This window comes from Dendrobates tinctorius, unplaced genomic scaffold, assembly GCF_039654945.1.
Source record: "Dendrobates tinctorius isolate UK_male_01 unplaced genomic scaffold, ASM3965494v1 ptg000093l, whole genome shotgun sequence".
Lineage (NCBI taxonomy): Eukaryota > Metazoa > Chordata > Amphibia > Anura > Dendrobatidae > Dendrobates > Dendrobates tinctorius.
In genome coordinates this window covers 12,059,325-12,075,402 of record NW_027361761.1, presented here as the reverse complement: position 1 = coordinate 12,075,402, position 16,078 = coordinate 12,059,325, and the positions used below count along the sequence as shown (strand labels likewise).

Below are 16,078 nucleotides of genomic sequence, written 5' to 3'. Positions count from 1 at the left end.
TCTCATAATTGTTATACCTTGTTATTGCTGGAAAGTAGAGATGAGCAAACGTAACGACACTTATTTTAGGCTGGTTCATTCAAGTCAACCGGCAGATTAGAATCAATCCTAATACTTTAGGTTTGAATTAGAGGGCTAGGAAGGTTTTGAAAATAATAAAAAAAGATTACACTCGCCCCTCTTTGGCCTGCCTCCCACCTGTCCTCCAGTGACAGCTCCCCGCTCAGTACACTTGTCACTCCCCTGTCTCATTTGAGTTGAGAATGTCTTCCGGTACTGACTAGGCCTGGACATCATTGATGTACTCGCCACGCAACTGGCTGCCATTTTGGTTGAGTCGTATAAATCAAAGTCTAAAAAGTTTGAGTTCTGGCAAATTTTGGTGAAATTTGCAACAAATTTGTTTTACTATGAATTACGGTAATTCGATTCTCTTTACTAGACAGTGGCCACAAACATTGTCTTTACAACAAGTTCAGCATGAAGCAGCTGACAATTCTGGAAATTCTTAGGCTGCACATACACATGGCATGGAGTCTGAATTTCCCATAAATATACAGATCCACTTAGCATTTATGAGTATTTAAGTAGGGAGGAAGAAGGATCAGACATTTTGAACACCAACATACCCATTCCCTGTTTCTTGAGTAGGCTACTGTTATTGGACAATGGAGGTACTTGGCAGGACAGAATTGGTGGTTTGTGATCTTGAGGTACAAGTCAAGAAAATAACTAAATCTTTGGCTCAGAAGAAGGCTGGCCTGATATCTATATTACCAGTATTTTGTTGGTAAATTAAGTTAAAATTTATCATAGAATGTTAGAGCCGGAAGGATCATTCAGGGTCATAAGGTTCAACCCCGTGCTCAATGCAGGATCCACTAAACCATCACAGACAGCTGTCTGTTCAGTTTCTGTTTGAAGACTTCCATTGAGAGAGAACTCACCACCTGTCATGACAGCCTGTTTCACTCATGGAGTACCATCAATGATGGGTTTGAACAATATTTCAACAATGAGTAGGAGCATTTTAACTCCTAATTGACAAATTCTCTTTTTTTTCTACCAGAACTCTATAACACTAAAGCTGGCCATTCACGCTAGATGGCTCTCAGCTGAACTATGCTTTGGTCCATCATTCGGCTGACAGCTTTCTCAAATCAACACTCCCATACACAGTAGTGCTTGTTCAGCTGTGATCGACAGTCTGAAATTGGACAGGTGCTATTGACATCTCTCCGGACCATCAGTTGCCTCCATACATGGCATACCACTGTCCGAACCAGTTGAGATTGGAAAGCTCGGCTGATGTGTATGAGGAGATTAACATTTTCACTCTGAAGATTTCTCAACCATGAAAGCTCAACTGTAATATGATTAATATTGTTAGGGAATTCCCACATGTACTCAGGCTGTCCAGCAGCTGTAAATCATGCAGCTGAGGCGATGAAAACAATCTCCGAGCAGGCCAAAATACTCGGAGGACACCTGTGCATTCGCGGGAAAACCCGAGCAATGAATGTACTCGCTCATCACTACTAGAGTCCCATTGATTGGGCTCACAGGATAGCAGAGTACAGGACTTTGCAACCTCCTGCAGACTGAAAGATAGTGGAAAAGTTAGTGCACGCTCAAGGCCATTGCTCCACTGAATAGAAGCCCTTCAGAACCCCGTTTTAGAGATTGGTGACAGTATTATTGGTTAGGGAACCGAGCATGATCAGCAAGTTATCATCTATCCAGAGAATGACTGAAACAAGAGCACTAGCAGTCTTCACCTGTGTATTGTGTATATTTCCGGCACTTTACAGTGAAGAGGAATAGAAATGATTATTGGCGACATACAAGAACTTACCATGACCATTGGGGTTCCCACCAACCTAATGTTCTCATTTATAAAACTCATTAACCTTAAAAACACCGGATCGTCATAATCAAAGCGATGACCCAGTAATATGGAGACAATGATGTTGGCGACAGCTGCATTCATGATCATTGTATTCTCGAATGGTTTTCCTGAAAATTTTAGAAAGAGAAAGTATATAGTATAAACTAATGTCCAGAAATTATATATTAATTATATTATTCAAAGTATTTTTGATTTTAAAAGTCTGTAGATCCATAAATTGCTAACGACTCTCTGAGGAGATCCAGGCAGGGGTGGCACAATGGTCAGCTAAGCACATGTGCCCTCTCGCTTTAGGAATTAGTTGGGGTCTTTGCCCTAGTCCCAAATCAATCAAAATTTCCATTATGGGTTTTTTTTTTCTTTTTTAAAGGCTCTCTTGTATTGAAAGTGGTCTCTGATCTGCAGACAGGATATTATAGTGCAAGAGAAGCTGATCAGATTGATAGACATTTTTGTGGGAAAAGATGCAGAAAAAATTTTATTCACTGCAGTGCATGAGTTTAGTGGGCGTTCCTCATCAGTTATTAGAGCATTCTGTGTATGACTGTGAATGCTGAGATAGCTGTCAGTCATTGAGTAGGACCACCCACTGGACTCATATGCACTGGGGATTTCAATGAATGAATCAGTATCTATATTGAATTCTTTCCATCAAACCTATATATCATTCTGTTCAATTTCTCCTTCTCTATTCCATGCTGTTCACAGATCGTACTGAATGTACAACAGGACAGTTGCCATTTAAAAGTGATCTATACCCTCCAGAGGAATGTAATGTTTAGAAAATTCAATTTAAAGGAATTTGAACTAAGAGCAGGTCCCTAAACTAGAACTTTAATTAGCAGAGTACACAGCAGTGCCAAAAGACCCTTCATGCATTGGTCAAGCAGCCATTCTGCTGTCCACCAACTCTTTCACAAGTTGATTTTGTCCTTCTGGGAGATCGGATGTTAGAAAATCACTATGTATTGTGAGTCACAGATCTTCCATTTAGCTGATGTGCTTATGTTTCATACTAGATGGTGGCCCGATTCTAACGCATCAGGTATTCTAGAATACGTATATAGTTTATTTATGAAGTTTCAATAATGCAATAATGCATCCCCCATTCCTGATATGCATGGTCCTCTCACCCCCCAATCCTGATATGCATGGTACCCCTCCCCCCATACTCGTACCTGGTATGCATGGTCCCCTCACCCCCCAATCCTTATATGCATGGTCCCCTCACCCCCCAATCCTGATATGCATGGTACCCCTCCCCCCCATCCTGGTACCTGGTATGCATGGTCCCCTCACCCCCCCAATCTTTATATGCATGGTCCTCTCACCCCCCAATCCTGATATGCATGGTACCCCTCCCCACCTATCCTGGTACCTGGTATGCATGGTCCCCTCACCCCCCAATCCTGATATGAATGGTCCCCTCACCCTCCAATCCTGGTATGCATGGTCCTCTCACTCCTCTTTCCTGGTAAGCCTGGTCCCCTCACCCCCTTTCCTGGTATGCATGGTCCCGTCACCCCCCCTTTCCTGGTATGCATGGTCCTCTCGCCCCAATCCTTATATGCATGGTCCCCTCACCCCCCCAATCCTGATATGCATGGTCCTCTCATCTCCCTTTCCTGGTATACATGGTCCCGTCATCTCCCTTTCCTGGTATACATGGTCCCGTCATTTCCCTTTCCTGGTATACATGGTCAACCTCACCCTCCTATCCTGGTATACATGGTCACCCTTACCACCCTATCCTGGTATGCATGGTCACCCTCAAACCCCCTTTGCTGGTATGCATGGTCCCGTCACCACCCTTTCCTAGTATGCATGGCCTCTGTTAAAATAAAGTTATATACTCACCTTCCGACGGCCCTCGATCTCCACTCCACGTGCCCGGCCTCGCGGTCCCAGTAATGCTTTGCGTGAAACACCGCTGATGACGTCGCGCTCTCGCGAGAGTGACGTCATCTCTGGTCTAAGGCGGAATGCATTACTGGGACCGCAAGACTGGGCGCATGGAAAGGAGATCGGACGCCGTCGGAAGGCGAGTATAACCTTTTTTTATTTTAATTCTATTTTTTACAGATGCGCTGTGCCCGATTGAGCGATGCGCCAGACTGCGCCTGCCAAACAGCGGCAGGCGCAGCATACCATTACAAACAGCCACGCCTGTCACTGATGGGTCACGGCCTGGCAACCGCGACCAGTCAGCGCCGCGGGAATTCAATTACAGACAGACATGATAAGACGATTATATATATATAGATTAAATGGATTCCGTTTATTTTGGTGCAGAAGAGGTTAACAACCCTTTCTATGCGGATTAGAAACTTGCAGCTCCATTTCACAGCTGTTCCTGATCTGATCATTTCCTTTCCCTATAAAATCTGGTCAGACCTTCTCTTACTTGCCAGTGAAAGCTTTTCTTCCTAGTTCCTTGGAGACACTGTGCTGATTTTGAGATTGTTATTGCTACCGGAAATTGTTGCATGCCGTTTTTGGATGTATGCTTTGCTCACTGTCCTATTCCCATTTGATTGGTGCATTGTTACCCTTCCCTACATAAATCTCTAACTTTGGTGAGTGTTTTTAGCTGTTATCCCTGTCTGTCTTGTTGATACACTAGCATTTCAGTCCCAGGGCTCCTGCGTGTGTGTGTGTGGGGGGGGGACAGCTTAGGGAATAACATGAGAACAGCAGGGTTGGTGGCCCAAACCTCCTCATCTATAGAGGTACTTTGAGAGCAGGGATAGTTAAGGCCTCAGTCCAAGGGATGGTTCACGGCCCCCCTTACCTAATCTCAGCAGTCACATCTTGATAGTGTTCCTGAACTACCACATTCATGAGCATTAAAGTCTACCGAACATTCATTTGTCTTCAAATGAAGGAGCAGAGGAAGCCATTGTCAGAGCTGCTGCTACAATCTTAGCCTTATTCACACTTTCAGCATCATCTGTCTGGGGAGAGTCAAAGCCCGATAGACTAAAAGGTCTATCCTGATGATAATGGCAAGTTGAGCCTTGACATTGATATTCCAGGTGTTTGTGAGAGACAAAGCATTACACAAACCATTTTTTTTGTATTTAAAGCCTGAGATCATGCCCTCTCCCAAACGCGCTAAAACAGATCCACAAAAAGTGCCCTAGGATGCAGTAAGTCACAGTCCTTTCTCCCACAGTGAAAGGCTCCAAAGACCATTACACTTCTCTCCAAGCCAGAAAGCCACAGCGATGGTTAGGGACTAAGACAAAATGGAAAGAAATTAATTATATTTTAAGTTACTATACATGCAACGTGTAAGAGCAAGTTCACACTGGCCACTAAACAGACAATCTAAGCTAGAAACAAAATGAACATATACCTGCAGCGCTTAAAGATACTGCCGCCTCCAGCTTCCTAGCTGAGTCATTAGTTTATCCACTAGTTTTGGGGCCGGACCCTTAACTGCGACCTGGTTCCTCCACCGACCACGAGTGGAGACAAGCTGCACTCAGCTTCGATCTCCACAAGCGACTCCTTCTCTCTCCCTCTTGACTGATTGACTCCTTCCAGAACAATCTGCTTACCTCAGCACTAACTCGTCCCACCAACTGACAATCCCTTAAGTTCCGCCCTCTTTCTCCACCCACACCCTCTAGTTAACTCCCCCCTGGCCAGATGGGGACTAATGTTGGGTGCAGGTGTGTGAGTTCTGGCAGCGCCCCTTCCTTACCTGAGAGCCAAGTACCACACCCCTGGATGAAATTCAGTACCGTGTGGCAAACATCTCCTGACAGAGTATCTTAAAACTGATTTTATCACCTTTTTTAGGATTATGTCTGGAAAAGGAGAGAATTCAACCACTAACCTCCATATGATTTAAACTTTTTTACTAAGAAATCACATTCTTCATTTATCTGGTTTTCTACAGTTTTTCTTCCCATCCCCAGATCTCTCAGAGTTGAAATTGTAAATCTTCTCATCACTTTCCAGTTCTCACCATGAGAAAAAAGAACACCTGGAAAAAAAACTTGATGGCAAGTAAGGCCAAAAAAAATAAAAATAAATGAATAATTCAATTATTATTGAAGGAAAAAGTTAACACTTTTATGACATGTTATACTGAGCATTCACATATCTACACACATTTTCGTGTAACAGTGGACTTTTTGTGGCATGCCCTTAGATTAGTCAAGTAGCTTTTTGCTACAGTAAAATCAAGTATGCAGGTACAATTTTAAAACATTTATCAGATTACCCTTTTGGTTCAACTTATACCTCCGTAACTTTAAGAAAATGAATAATCTATATAAAAAATTATATAAATATATTCATATCTATCCATTTTAGTCAGCGTCCTGCTTGTTCCTTTTTGCCTTTAGACTTTCTTTGATGATCTTTAGTGTCTCTACTAGATAGCAACAAGCGTAAATGGAATTAAGGATTTATTATGGAGTGTCAAAATGGAAAGCTCGAACATGGGACTGCGACTCAGCACAAAACTAAGAAACTGACTACTGTCAGGTACCACCGCAACATATTTCATAAGGACGGCAACTAAATGCTGTAAATTACTTCAATCTCTTCGGATTGAGGATAACTCAAGATGCAACAATGACACCGGAAGTCAATAGAAGAAAAACTATGGGTGGGAAAATCAACAATTAAATCACTGGACAAGGTCTTCAAATCGAGGAACATTTCGCTGATGACAAATATATGACTTGCATATAGTTTGGTCTTTTTTTTGTGGAACATATGGATGCAAAACGTGGATGATAAAGAAACAAGACAGAAAAAGAATCGACAACTTTGAAATGTGGTGCTAGAAAAGGAGGTTATCAATACTATGGATGGCAAAAGGAACTAAAAATCCATTTTGTAACAAATGAAGCCAGACAGGTCACAAAGCAAGGATCCCCAGTCTACAATTTGCCTAATTTAGACACATACGAAGAGAGCAATCACTGGAGAAGGACATCATGGTTAGAAGAATAGAAGGAACAAGGCTGTGACGCTTCGGGGGTTTTGGCAGCATCCGAGAGTGGACCCTCTGGGTCGCGGAACTGAGACACCCGGGGCGAGCGCACTAGGTGAAACCGACCCCTATACAGGGACCGTTTGGGGCAGGCCCATGGGGGATCAGACACCGCGACAGCTGAAACCAAGAGGGGCGGCTCAAAGGACCGGAGTGACCACAGGCAGGACTGGGAGACCGCACTGAGACCAAGGTGCGAGACGAGGAGACATACAAAGCAACAGTAACCGAGAAGATAGGGAAGACAGGAGGACAACAGGCTAGGAAATTGGACAGGAAGTGAACCAGACACAGGGAGTGGGTCAGAACTGATGACTAGGAGACACGGACCAGCAGGACGGTGGGCGGGCAGGGCAACCAGGAGAGGCAGAGACGAAAAGGCTAGGAAGAGTATAGGACAGGAGGAAAACCTATAGAAACCCTATAGGTGGCTAAATCAATGTATGGACTTCACACAATAACCAGGCGTCATCCCCTTATGGGAGACGCCTGATATATCCCCTGCTGGCAGGTGATTGGCTAACCGCTAATCGGCCGCCACCCACCGCAGGGTTAACCATCAGGACGGGCGCGCGCCCGCACGTGCATGTGAAGGCAGGGAGCTGCCCGGAGGCCAGGAAGAGGAGAAGCACGTGAGCAGGAGGAAGGAGGGAGCTCGCGCGCCGCCGGGTGAGTGAGAGCTGCGGAGGGAGCCGGTGCCCGTGGGACGGTGTCACAAAGGCAATGAAGAATAACAGCAATCCAATGCTTTGGTACTATCAAGATTATGTGGAGAAAGACACAAGTGGGCCTATCTAGGCTGACACAAGATCGATCTTCCTACAGAGCGTTCATTCATCAAGTTGCCATGACACGAGATTGAGCCAAAGGCTGTTAAAAAATTATATATATTTTTTTTCTTATAGTAACAAGTGTTAAAAGACCTACTAAGTCATATTCATGTCTTTGATATATTTTTTTGTGTAAAACCATGCTAACCTCATGGTGTGCTTTTAAGAAAATAGCCCTTGAGCAATAAAGAATGCAGATTAGGTCTCAGATTCAGTACGTTAAGGCTACGTTCACACGTTCAGTATTTGGTTAGTTTTTTAGATCAGTATATGCAAGCCAAAAATCAAGGAATGAAACAAAGGAAAAGTATTATAGGAACTTTTAACCACTTCTGCATTTTTCAGCCATTCCTGGGTTTTGATACTGATGCAAAATGCTGACCAAATACTGAGCATGGGAGCGTGGCCCGATACTGGATTTTTAGTTAATAAATCCCATTTTCAATAAAAATGTTGCCGTAAGTTAGTGTTTCTGCCGTGCATCATTGAAAATCATTTACAAATGGACATGATCATACCTCAGATCAAGGACACGTTTCCTCATCAAATGTTCTACTGTGTAAGGTCATGATTTCTCATGTCATGAAAATAAAAACAATTAAAAAACATGGTTATTTTCTGTTATTCTGCTTATATAGAAAAATATCCACATTAACCAATATCACAAAAACAACATTCACGCAATAGGAAGTGGTATTTGATTTGACAGCCACTGACATTCATGACACTTTAAATGCATTCTAGCCTCTGAGATAAGATTGTGGACCAAAATCGGCAATACAAGTCTGTGGGTCAGTAACAAAATTGGACAACACTTGGATGCCATCTGTGCTGTTTAGTGATGAGTGCCATCTGTGCTTGTTGCTCGGGTGATCTCCGAGTATTTTGGCATGCTGGGAGATTTAGTTTTTATCGCCTCAGCTGCATGATTTGTGATTGCTGGACAGCTTGATTACATGTGTGGAATGTCTGTTTTTTAGGGAATTCCCACATGTATTCAGCCTGTCTACAAGTCGCAAAATCTTGCAGATTAGATGAAGAAAACAATCTCCGGGCACGCCAAAATACTCGGAGATCACCCGAGCATGCTCGGAATAATAATAATCTTTTAATTTATATTGTGCTAACATATTCCGCAGCTCTTATCAGTGCTGTCCCCGATGGGGCTCACAATCTAAATTTCCTATCAGTATGTCTTTGGAATGTGGGAGGAAATCGGAGTACCCGGAGGAGACCCACACAAACACAGGGAGAACAAACAAACTCCTTGCAGATGTTGTCCTTGGTGGGATTTGAACCCAGGACTCCAGCGCTGCAAGGCTGCAGTGCTATCCACAGTATATTTTTTTTATCAGTAAAAACACTCCAATGACAGTCCATTTTTCTTGCACAAATGAAAAAATGGAATCTGAATGATCTCCTAATGTCACTCCGTCACCGACACTTGTTTTCTTCCACCATGATTTGTTCCCTTTGTGGTAGTCTATATCTGGCAAAAACATGACCTCATCACTTAAGGACTTTTAAGGGACTCCAAGCACAGAATGACTGTTCAAACTATGGCCCCGCTGATAAGCACCGAGCAGCGGGACTATCATTTCAATACACCTGCCCACCAAGAGCTTGTGCTTAGTTGGAACAGTTATTCTGTGCTGGCAGAGTCCCTTCAAGGCCGGCTTAGGCAGTCGTGCTATATTAGTATTGAGATAGTTTTGCTCTAAAAAAAAGACCATGCACCTTTCAGGAGTTGCTTCATCTTTCACTTACGTCAAGCTCTGACTATGTACCTAGTTATCTGCTGCTCCTGACTTCCATTCAGCTACCAATTATTTCCTTAGCTTCACCATGGCCTACTTCACATGTCTGTTTCCAGTATGTGTGGTATCTGTTTTTATTCACGGATACCACATGAACCCATTATAACCTATGCTGCTATGCACAGGGTCCATGTTATAACATAGCTTTCATACAAAACACTCAGACATTTTTTCTCTCATGCAGCACAGATGGCAAGGGCCGATCCAAGTCTATGGGTCCATGGAAAACCACGGATGGCATCAGTGTGCCATTTGTGTCTTGTCCATATTTAACATTGCAAAGTATAAGAGAAGCTTTGTAATTTAATGCTCCCTTTAACCAAACCGGAAAAGCACTGATGACGCACTGACCAAACACTGATGACACCACCACCGGTTTTTCATGGACGTGTTTAAATACAGACGTGTGAAGAAGGCCTCACCCAGGTGTAACCAAACGCAAGTCAGGATTCCAAATTACTAACAGTCTTCTGTACTGTTCATCGCTTGGTTGCTGCAGTCAAAATAACACATCACAGCAAGCTAGTTTTCAATTTGCCTATTCAGCAATTTCTTTCTGTACCTCAACTCTGCTGTTAAGAATCAGTTATAATTACTTTTATGCTATTCTGCAGTTAACCCATTCTTTGCTGAAAGTTCCAATTTACATATATTTGTGCTATAAATCGTAACTTTGCAAGCCAGATACCACATTGTCTATTCATTTATTACTCTTATGTGTAACAAGACCTCTGCAAGCACAAATCAGTTGCCATTATATCACTGCTATCCTGCTGTTAACTTCATCCCTGCTGGAAAGTAAAGACTGCATATTGTTCTCCGCTATCCCTCCTGGAAGATATGAAATTCCTATCAGCTTATTGTTTCCACTTGTATCCTCACATCTGGCTTTGATTTACCTGGTGCCACCTGATCCTTGTCTGTTGGCTGTTCTGCATATAGTCCATTCTTCTCACCATGATCTACGGTTTTGACAATCCCCCTGAGCAGGTGAGCCAATAAAACCCCCAAGTGACTCTTTTGTATGATCATTTCTTGTAATTGTCCAAGCAAAATTGTGACTCTTGTCTCCATACTTTAAATAATCTAACAACAACATGCCTCACTACCAAGAAAAGAAAGTTATTGTATGTTGCGTGAAATATCTACTTTTTCCCCCCTATATGCTTTGTTTTAAAATTTACACTTCAAGCAGAAAATTAATCTTTTTTTTAGGAACAAATTAGAAATTAAAAAAAAAAAAAAAAATAAAATAAATAATGATCAATATAGTGAATTTATTTGAATACTTTTTGTCGAGTCAAAAAAAAAGGACACGCAAGGAGCAAAGAGAAATTTGGATTAAAAATAGGGACACTAGGGGGACTTCAGAGTGGTCTGAAACCTCAGGTATCAGGTCAACCATGGTGCCCCTGTAGTAGAGGAGGCTGATGTGGTTTCGATATGCACCTCAATGCACACACTGTCAACAGGTTTGAAAATTATGCAAAAAATAAGATTTGTTTTAGTTATTTTAAAATATTAGTGACTTTCCCACTGTCTGTAAAAAAAATAATATGCATCTGGGCCAGTCTACTTTGAGCAGATTCAAGAAAAGCATAAATGTCAGGAATAGAGGAACTTCCATCTTTGAGGTCCATGCGCTCGATTAGGCCAGGTTCATATTGCGTCATGGCAGTCCGTTTAATGGAGCATTACAAAGCGGTATTAACATGATGTAGCGCATCCGTTAACGCACCCATAGACTGCCATAACCTAGCGCATCGCTGACGCATGTCAAAATCGGCATGCTTACCGAAGTCCCGCTATGCTGTGACGGACCCTCGGACGCGGTCTACCGCGTTCGAGGGTCCGTCACGGCTAGCGCAGAATGAGCAGATGGCACAAACGCGATCAAAAGAAGACCAGCGTTAGCGCAGCCCGCTTAACGCATCTGTTAAACGGACTGCCATAACGCGATGTGAACCTGGCCATAGGATCAATTCACATGAGGTTGTTTTTAAAAGATTACCACTTTATAGTATTGCTGTAGATTCATGCCACTGGTAAATAAATTAGTAAGTTTGCATTTTAAGTGCATGGCATGCAGAATGGTAAATTAAGATTGGTGAACAAAGCAGAAAATATAAGTTACCGTATCCCCTTGTAATGTCTTGGAATATGGGGATATTGGGTCGGTCAGAGAATTCTTCTGCGTAGTTGACAAGAGCGTCCTTCACGGTCTCGTATCCACAAAGTACAACAATCTTCTCACTTCCAATCTGTACGCTGAACACTGGGCCATACTTCTTGGAGAGCTGTGAATAGAATGGGAATGCACTAGTTAGCATTTCCCGCCACAGCCAACTTTCATTTTTGCATTTTAACTTGTTTCCTTCCCTTCCTACCAAGTGACATAATTGTCATACTTTTCTGTGCTCAGTCGTATGAGGAGTCGCTCTTTTGGGAAGAGATGTACTTTCTAATTCATTCTTCACCATTCATTGTATTAGAAAATCAGAGCAACTTCAAAATTGAGTTAAATTGCTTAAACAATGCAATTAATATTTTTTTTTTAGGTTTTGTTTTAACGGTTCTCATTTCATGCTAAAAATGACCTGACGACATGACATCAATACCAAATGTGTCCAGTTTTTTAATAAACTCGGTGGTGAAAAAATGAGATGTGAAAAAAAAAAAATTGTTTCTATAGTTATTTGCTGAGACTTGCAACCTTCATTTTACCATCAGCTGATCTGTGTGAGGCTTTTTTTGTTTTTTGTTTTTTTGGAGGAGCTGACATTTTTCATTGATACCAGACTTGGATGGAGTATTTGAAAATTCAAATTCACCAGATTTACCCAAAAACACTCGCAGCACTCTCAGAACTGTATTGAACCCGTTTTGATCTCTTTAATAAATACTACATTATTAATGTCCAAATTATCTCAACTTTTATTGGCTAGGAGAACCTGGATGACAATCAGTGACAAACAGCTGTATTGTGTGGCGTATATGGGACTAAGGGCGAGTTTCCACGTGGTGTATTACATCCGGATTTGCTGCAGATTGAACGCTGAGTAAAGCCGCAGCGTTTAAGCCGCAGCGTCCAGATATTACAGCATGGTGGAGGGGATTTTATGAAATCCCGCCTCCACTATGCGTCCTAATACGCGGGTGACACCCACGAAACCGGACATGCGGCGCATCTTTTTAGAATGCAGCGTGTCTGTTTACCTTGCGGAGACGCTCCCTCTCTGCAAGGTAAATAGCCTACTCTATGTATACGATGCGGCGATACCGGATGTGTTTAATGAGCACATCCGAAATCACCTCGCATACAGAACGGGTTGGGGTTTCCGCTCAGTCCAAAGTGCAAGGAATGCGCTTCGTGGAAACTCACCCTTGTATTGAATTATTGTAGCTAGAAAATGTGCAAAACAGAAGCATGGTCTCTCTGACAAAAGCCTTGGATTCAAGATTTGGTTTTAGCAATGAGGTGTTTAATATTGCCCCTCCTTGTTTAATATGTGTGAATAATAATAATGAAAGAAATGCAACTATTAAGATCCAGTTACTGCAATATATCATATATTGGCCAATTCACAATTACACTGAGTGGCTATAAAATAGTACTTGCTATCACTTGAATCTTTGGATTAGTGTTCACAGAATGAGACTACCATTGCCATTTCTACTTTGCTTCAGAACTGCAATAGTACCCCACAATCAGATGAGGCCTTTTTTATCATTACACGCTCTGACCTCCTCTCTCTACACTGTAAACACACAAAATGACAGTTTACATTATCCCCTTCATTCATATACAGTATATGTAATAGCCAACCCTGGTTCGCTGGGCTAGACCATGTAATGGAATAGCTGCTGGGCACTATGAGGAAGCCCACTTGGCTGCGCTTGATTTCATCAACCTTCTCAGACTTTTTTGCAATATGCGCAATTGTATTTATTTTGGGAATACTGAAGAATCAAGAGTGTTCGAATTCACTTGGACCTGAAAATTTTATGAAGTTTGACTTAAAGTCAATCCTTCATGGATTGATCAGCTCATCTTTAATGGACAGATTATTTTGGGGTAATATATTTCTTGAATTTTATTTCTTTTCTTTTAGTAGAACTCGCAAATAAAAAAAAACAAAAACACTTACTGTGTGACGCCCCTGAGGCTCAGTCGCCACAGAGGTACTGCACCTTCTCCTAAGGTGTAGTGCCCCACCATCCGGGTAAGGTGGGAACTCCTTTCCAGATTCCAACACTCGCACCCCACACAACAGGCTAGTTCTGCACAACCACATTGCAGCTCAGTGCTTAGAGAGTAGCAGAGCACCTCTGGTGGTTCCCTGCTTGGAACACTGGATGTGTTGGGAGGTGGGTGGAGTTAAGATACATAAAAGAGTGGGAAAGTATAGGATGGGAGGTTCAGTCTGGCAGGAGGTCAGGCGGGTAAGAAGTCACTCAGACTGGAGTGAGGATCCCGGGAAGAAGGGATGGAGGAAGGAGTGCTGCAGCTGCCTCAGTGATCTGAGCCAGCTGGCACAGGAAAGGAGAAGAAGGAGAAGGACATAGAACTGAAACCTAAGCTTCCATAAGAGAGAGAGACAAGTACGGAACGAAGGAGTAGGAGAACAGAGAGGACGTGGGTTGGAAGAGGAACCCTGCCTATAGGTTCTCAGTGCAAGGCAAGAGCCCGGTCCCCGCAGTTGCATGGACACTTATGGCTCTGCAGCAGACACCGGTGGAGTAGTTGGCTGTAAATGCACTACTCCCAACTAAGACTTGGGGCACAACAGCAATCGTATAGAGAGCCGGGACTTAGGATAAGGGAGTCCCCGAAGCAGGCTACAGCTGTCTGCCGTATGAGTAGAATTGTTAGGAACAGCTGACAGAAGGATCTTCAGAGTACCAAGGTACTGGAGATCTTCACACTTAAAGGCGCTATAGAGGAGTCATTTAGGAAAGGCACATAGTTGGCGGAGTGTTGGAGGGGAGCTTTCCATCTTGCCTGGAGGTTGGCTGAGTCTCTGACCCAGAGGACACGGTACAGAAGCGGGCAATACGGACTGTAAGTAAAGTGTTGGAACTACATGCCCTGGTGTCCTCCATTCCTTCTTGCGTCCACCAGCACTGCTACATCCCCTGTGACGGACACTACACCATCAAAGTGTCCCCACACCTACACTGCCCTGGGACAACAGCCCTACCTTTGGAGGGCTATAGCACCATTGCTGCATCACACCATCTGTCCCAGAGGATCTGGTTGCAGCATCGGCTTAACACCTCACTTGCCGAACACCACAGGTGGCATCACGAACTATTCCATTCACCATTAACTACATATACTTCCATTACTTGGGCGCCCAGGGCCACGGACCAGGTCACCGCTGCTATGACACAACCCCCTGACACCGGCCCGGTACCGAGTACCCCACAGGCCCTGGGAGGGCGACCCAACTGCATTTTAAGTTATGTCATTTACTATCCGATTTAGATAATTTTATATTTTGAAGGTGTTCATTTTTAGCTTCATTTTTTAATGAGGTAAAAGAGGAATGATCTAACTTTTACTTAACATTTTTGTTTAGATTTTCAAAAAACTATCTTGTCCTTTTAAGGGACCTGAACATATGAGTACATCAGGGCTTTCCATAGGTGAGTGGGGGTGCTTTTAGTAGGCATCATAAGATTACATTGGAAAGGAGTGGGGTGATGTCCGCTGTGATCCATGATTGTGTACCAGGTTTGTCACTGTCAGAGGTTGCCGGAATTCTACTGGCTTCAAAAATGGGGACCTGACATGACATGCACCTTACATGTCTGACGAATGTCAGGAAGGGGATACAAAGAACATCAGTACTACTTTTTAGTGAACCATGTCCATTTACAAGTACATAAATTCACACAGTTAAGTACGGTTCACAAATCCATCTGTTCAGATAAGGGATAGGAGATGATATAGCTATAAAATAACTTTACCGAACAAAATATTTAGTAAAAATTTTGAAAAATACTCTGAAACTCTCAGATGCACAAGCAGATCTAATTTTTATGAAACCTGTAGTTTACAGTCCAAACTTTTTTGCCATGTTTGTGCAATATAACACATACAGTACAGATAATACCTCTAGGAAAGTCTTGTACGGCCTCTTCAGGTTCAAGATGTGCATGTTACCAATGATCGGCAAGGGTTTGGGTCCAGGTGGGAAGTTTTTGTAGCTATTGCTTTTCGACCCTTTGAAAATTTTTATTAAATATAAACCCACAAAAATCGCTACAAGAACCGTGAAAGGGTCAATAGCGAACATGGTCCTGAAAAAGAAAGAAAAGAAAAGATTAACCAATCCATAATTTCTTCACTAGAGATGAAAGGATCGCTTTGAGCAACCCTAATCCATTTCCGTGCTCTCTAGCTGTGGACAGGAGCAGTGCGGAACTCCCTTGGCTTCCAGGTTCCGGGCAATTGATTTGCTAGCCTGGCAAAATGTCTTCCATGCGTCACACAGGTGGAATC

General features: G+C 42.9%; 1 protein-coding gene across 3 annotated transcripts in view; it reads right to left on the bottom strand.

Annotated features, from left to right (window-relative positions):
- The window catches only part of LOC141098550 (cytochrome P450 2K1-like), a 42,094-nt gene that overhangs the window by 20,095 nt on the left and 5,921 nt on the right, over positions 1–16,078 (bottom strand). For all 3 annotated transcript variants that reach the window (XM_073586436.1, XM_073586435.1, XM_073586434.1), the window contains 4 exons: positions 15,690–15,876; positions 11,705–11,867; positions 5,754–5,903; positions 1,856–2,016 (listed from right to left, as the gene is read on the bottom strand). In XM_073586436.1, the coding sequence (XP_073442537.1) occupies positions 1,856–2,016; positions 5,754–5,903; positions 11,705–11,867; positions 15,690–15,872 (657 nt within the window). In that variant the 5' untranslated portion in view covers positions 15,873–15,876. The remainder of the gene's footprint in view (positions 1–1,855; positions 2,017–5,753; positions 5,904–11,704; positions 11,868–15,689; positions 15,877–16,078) is intronic.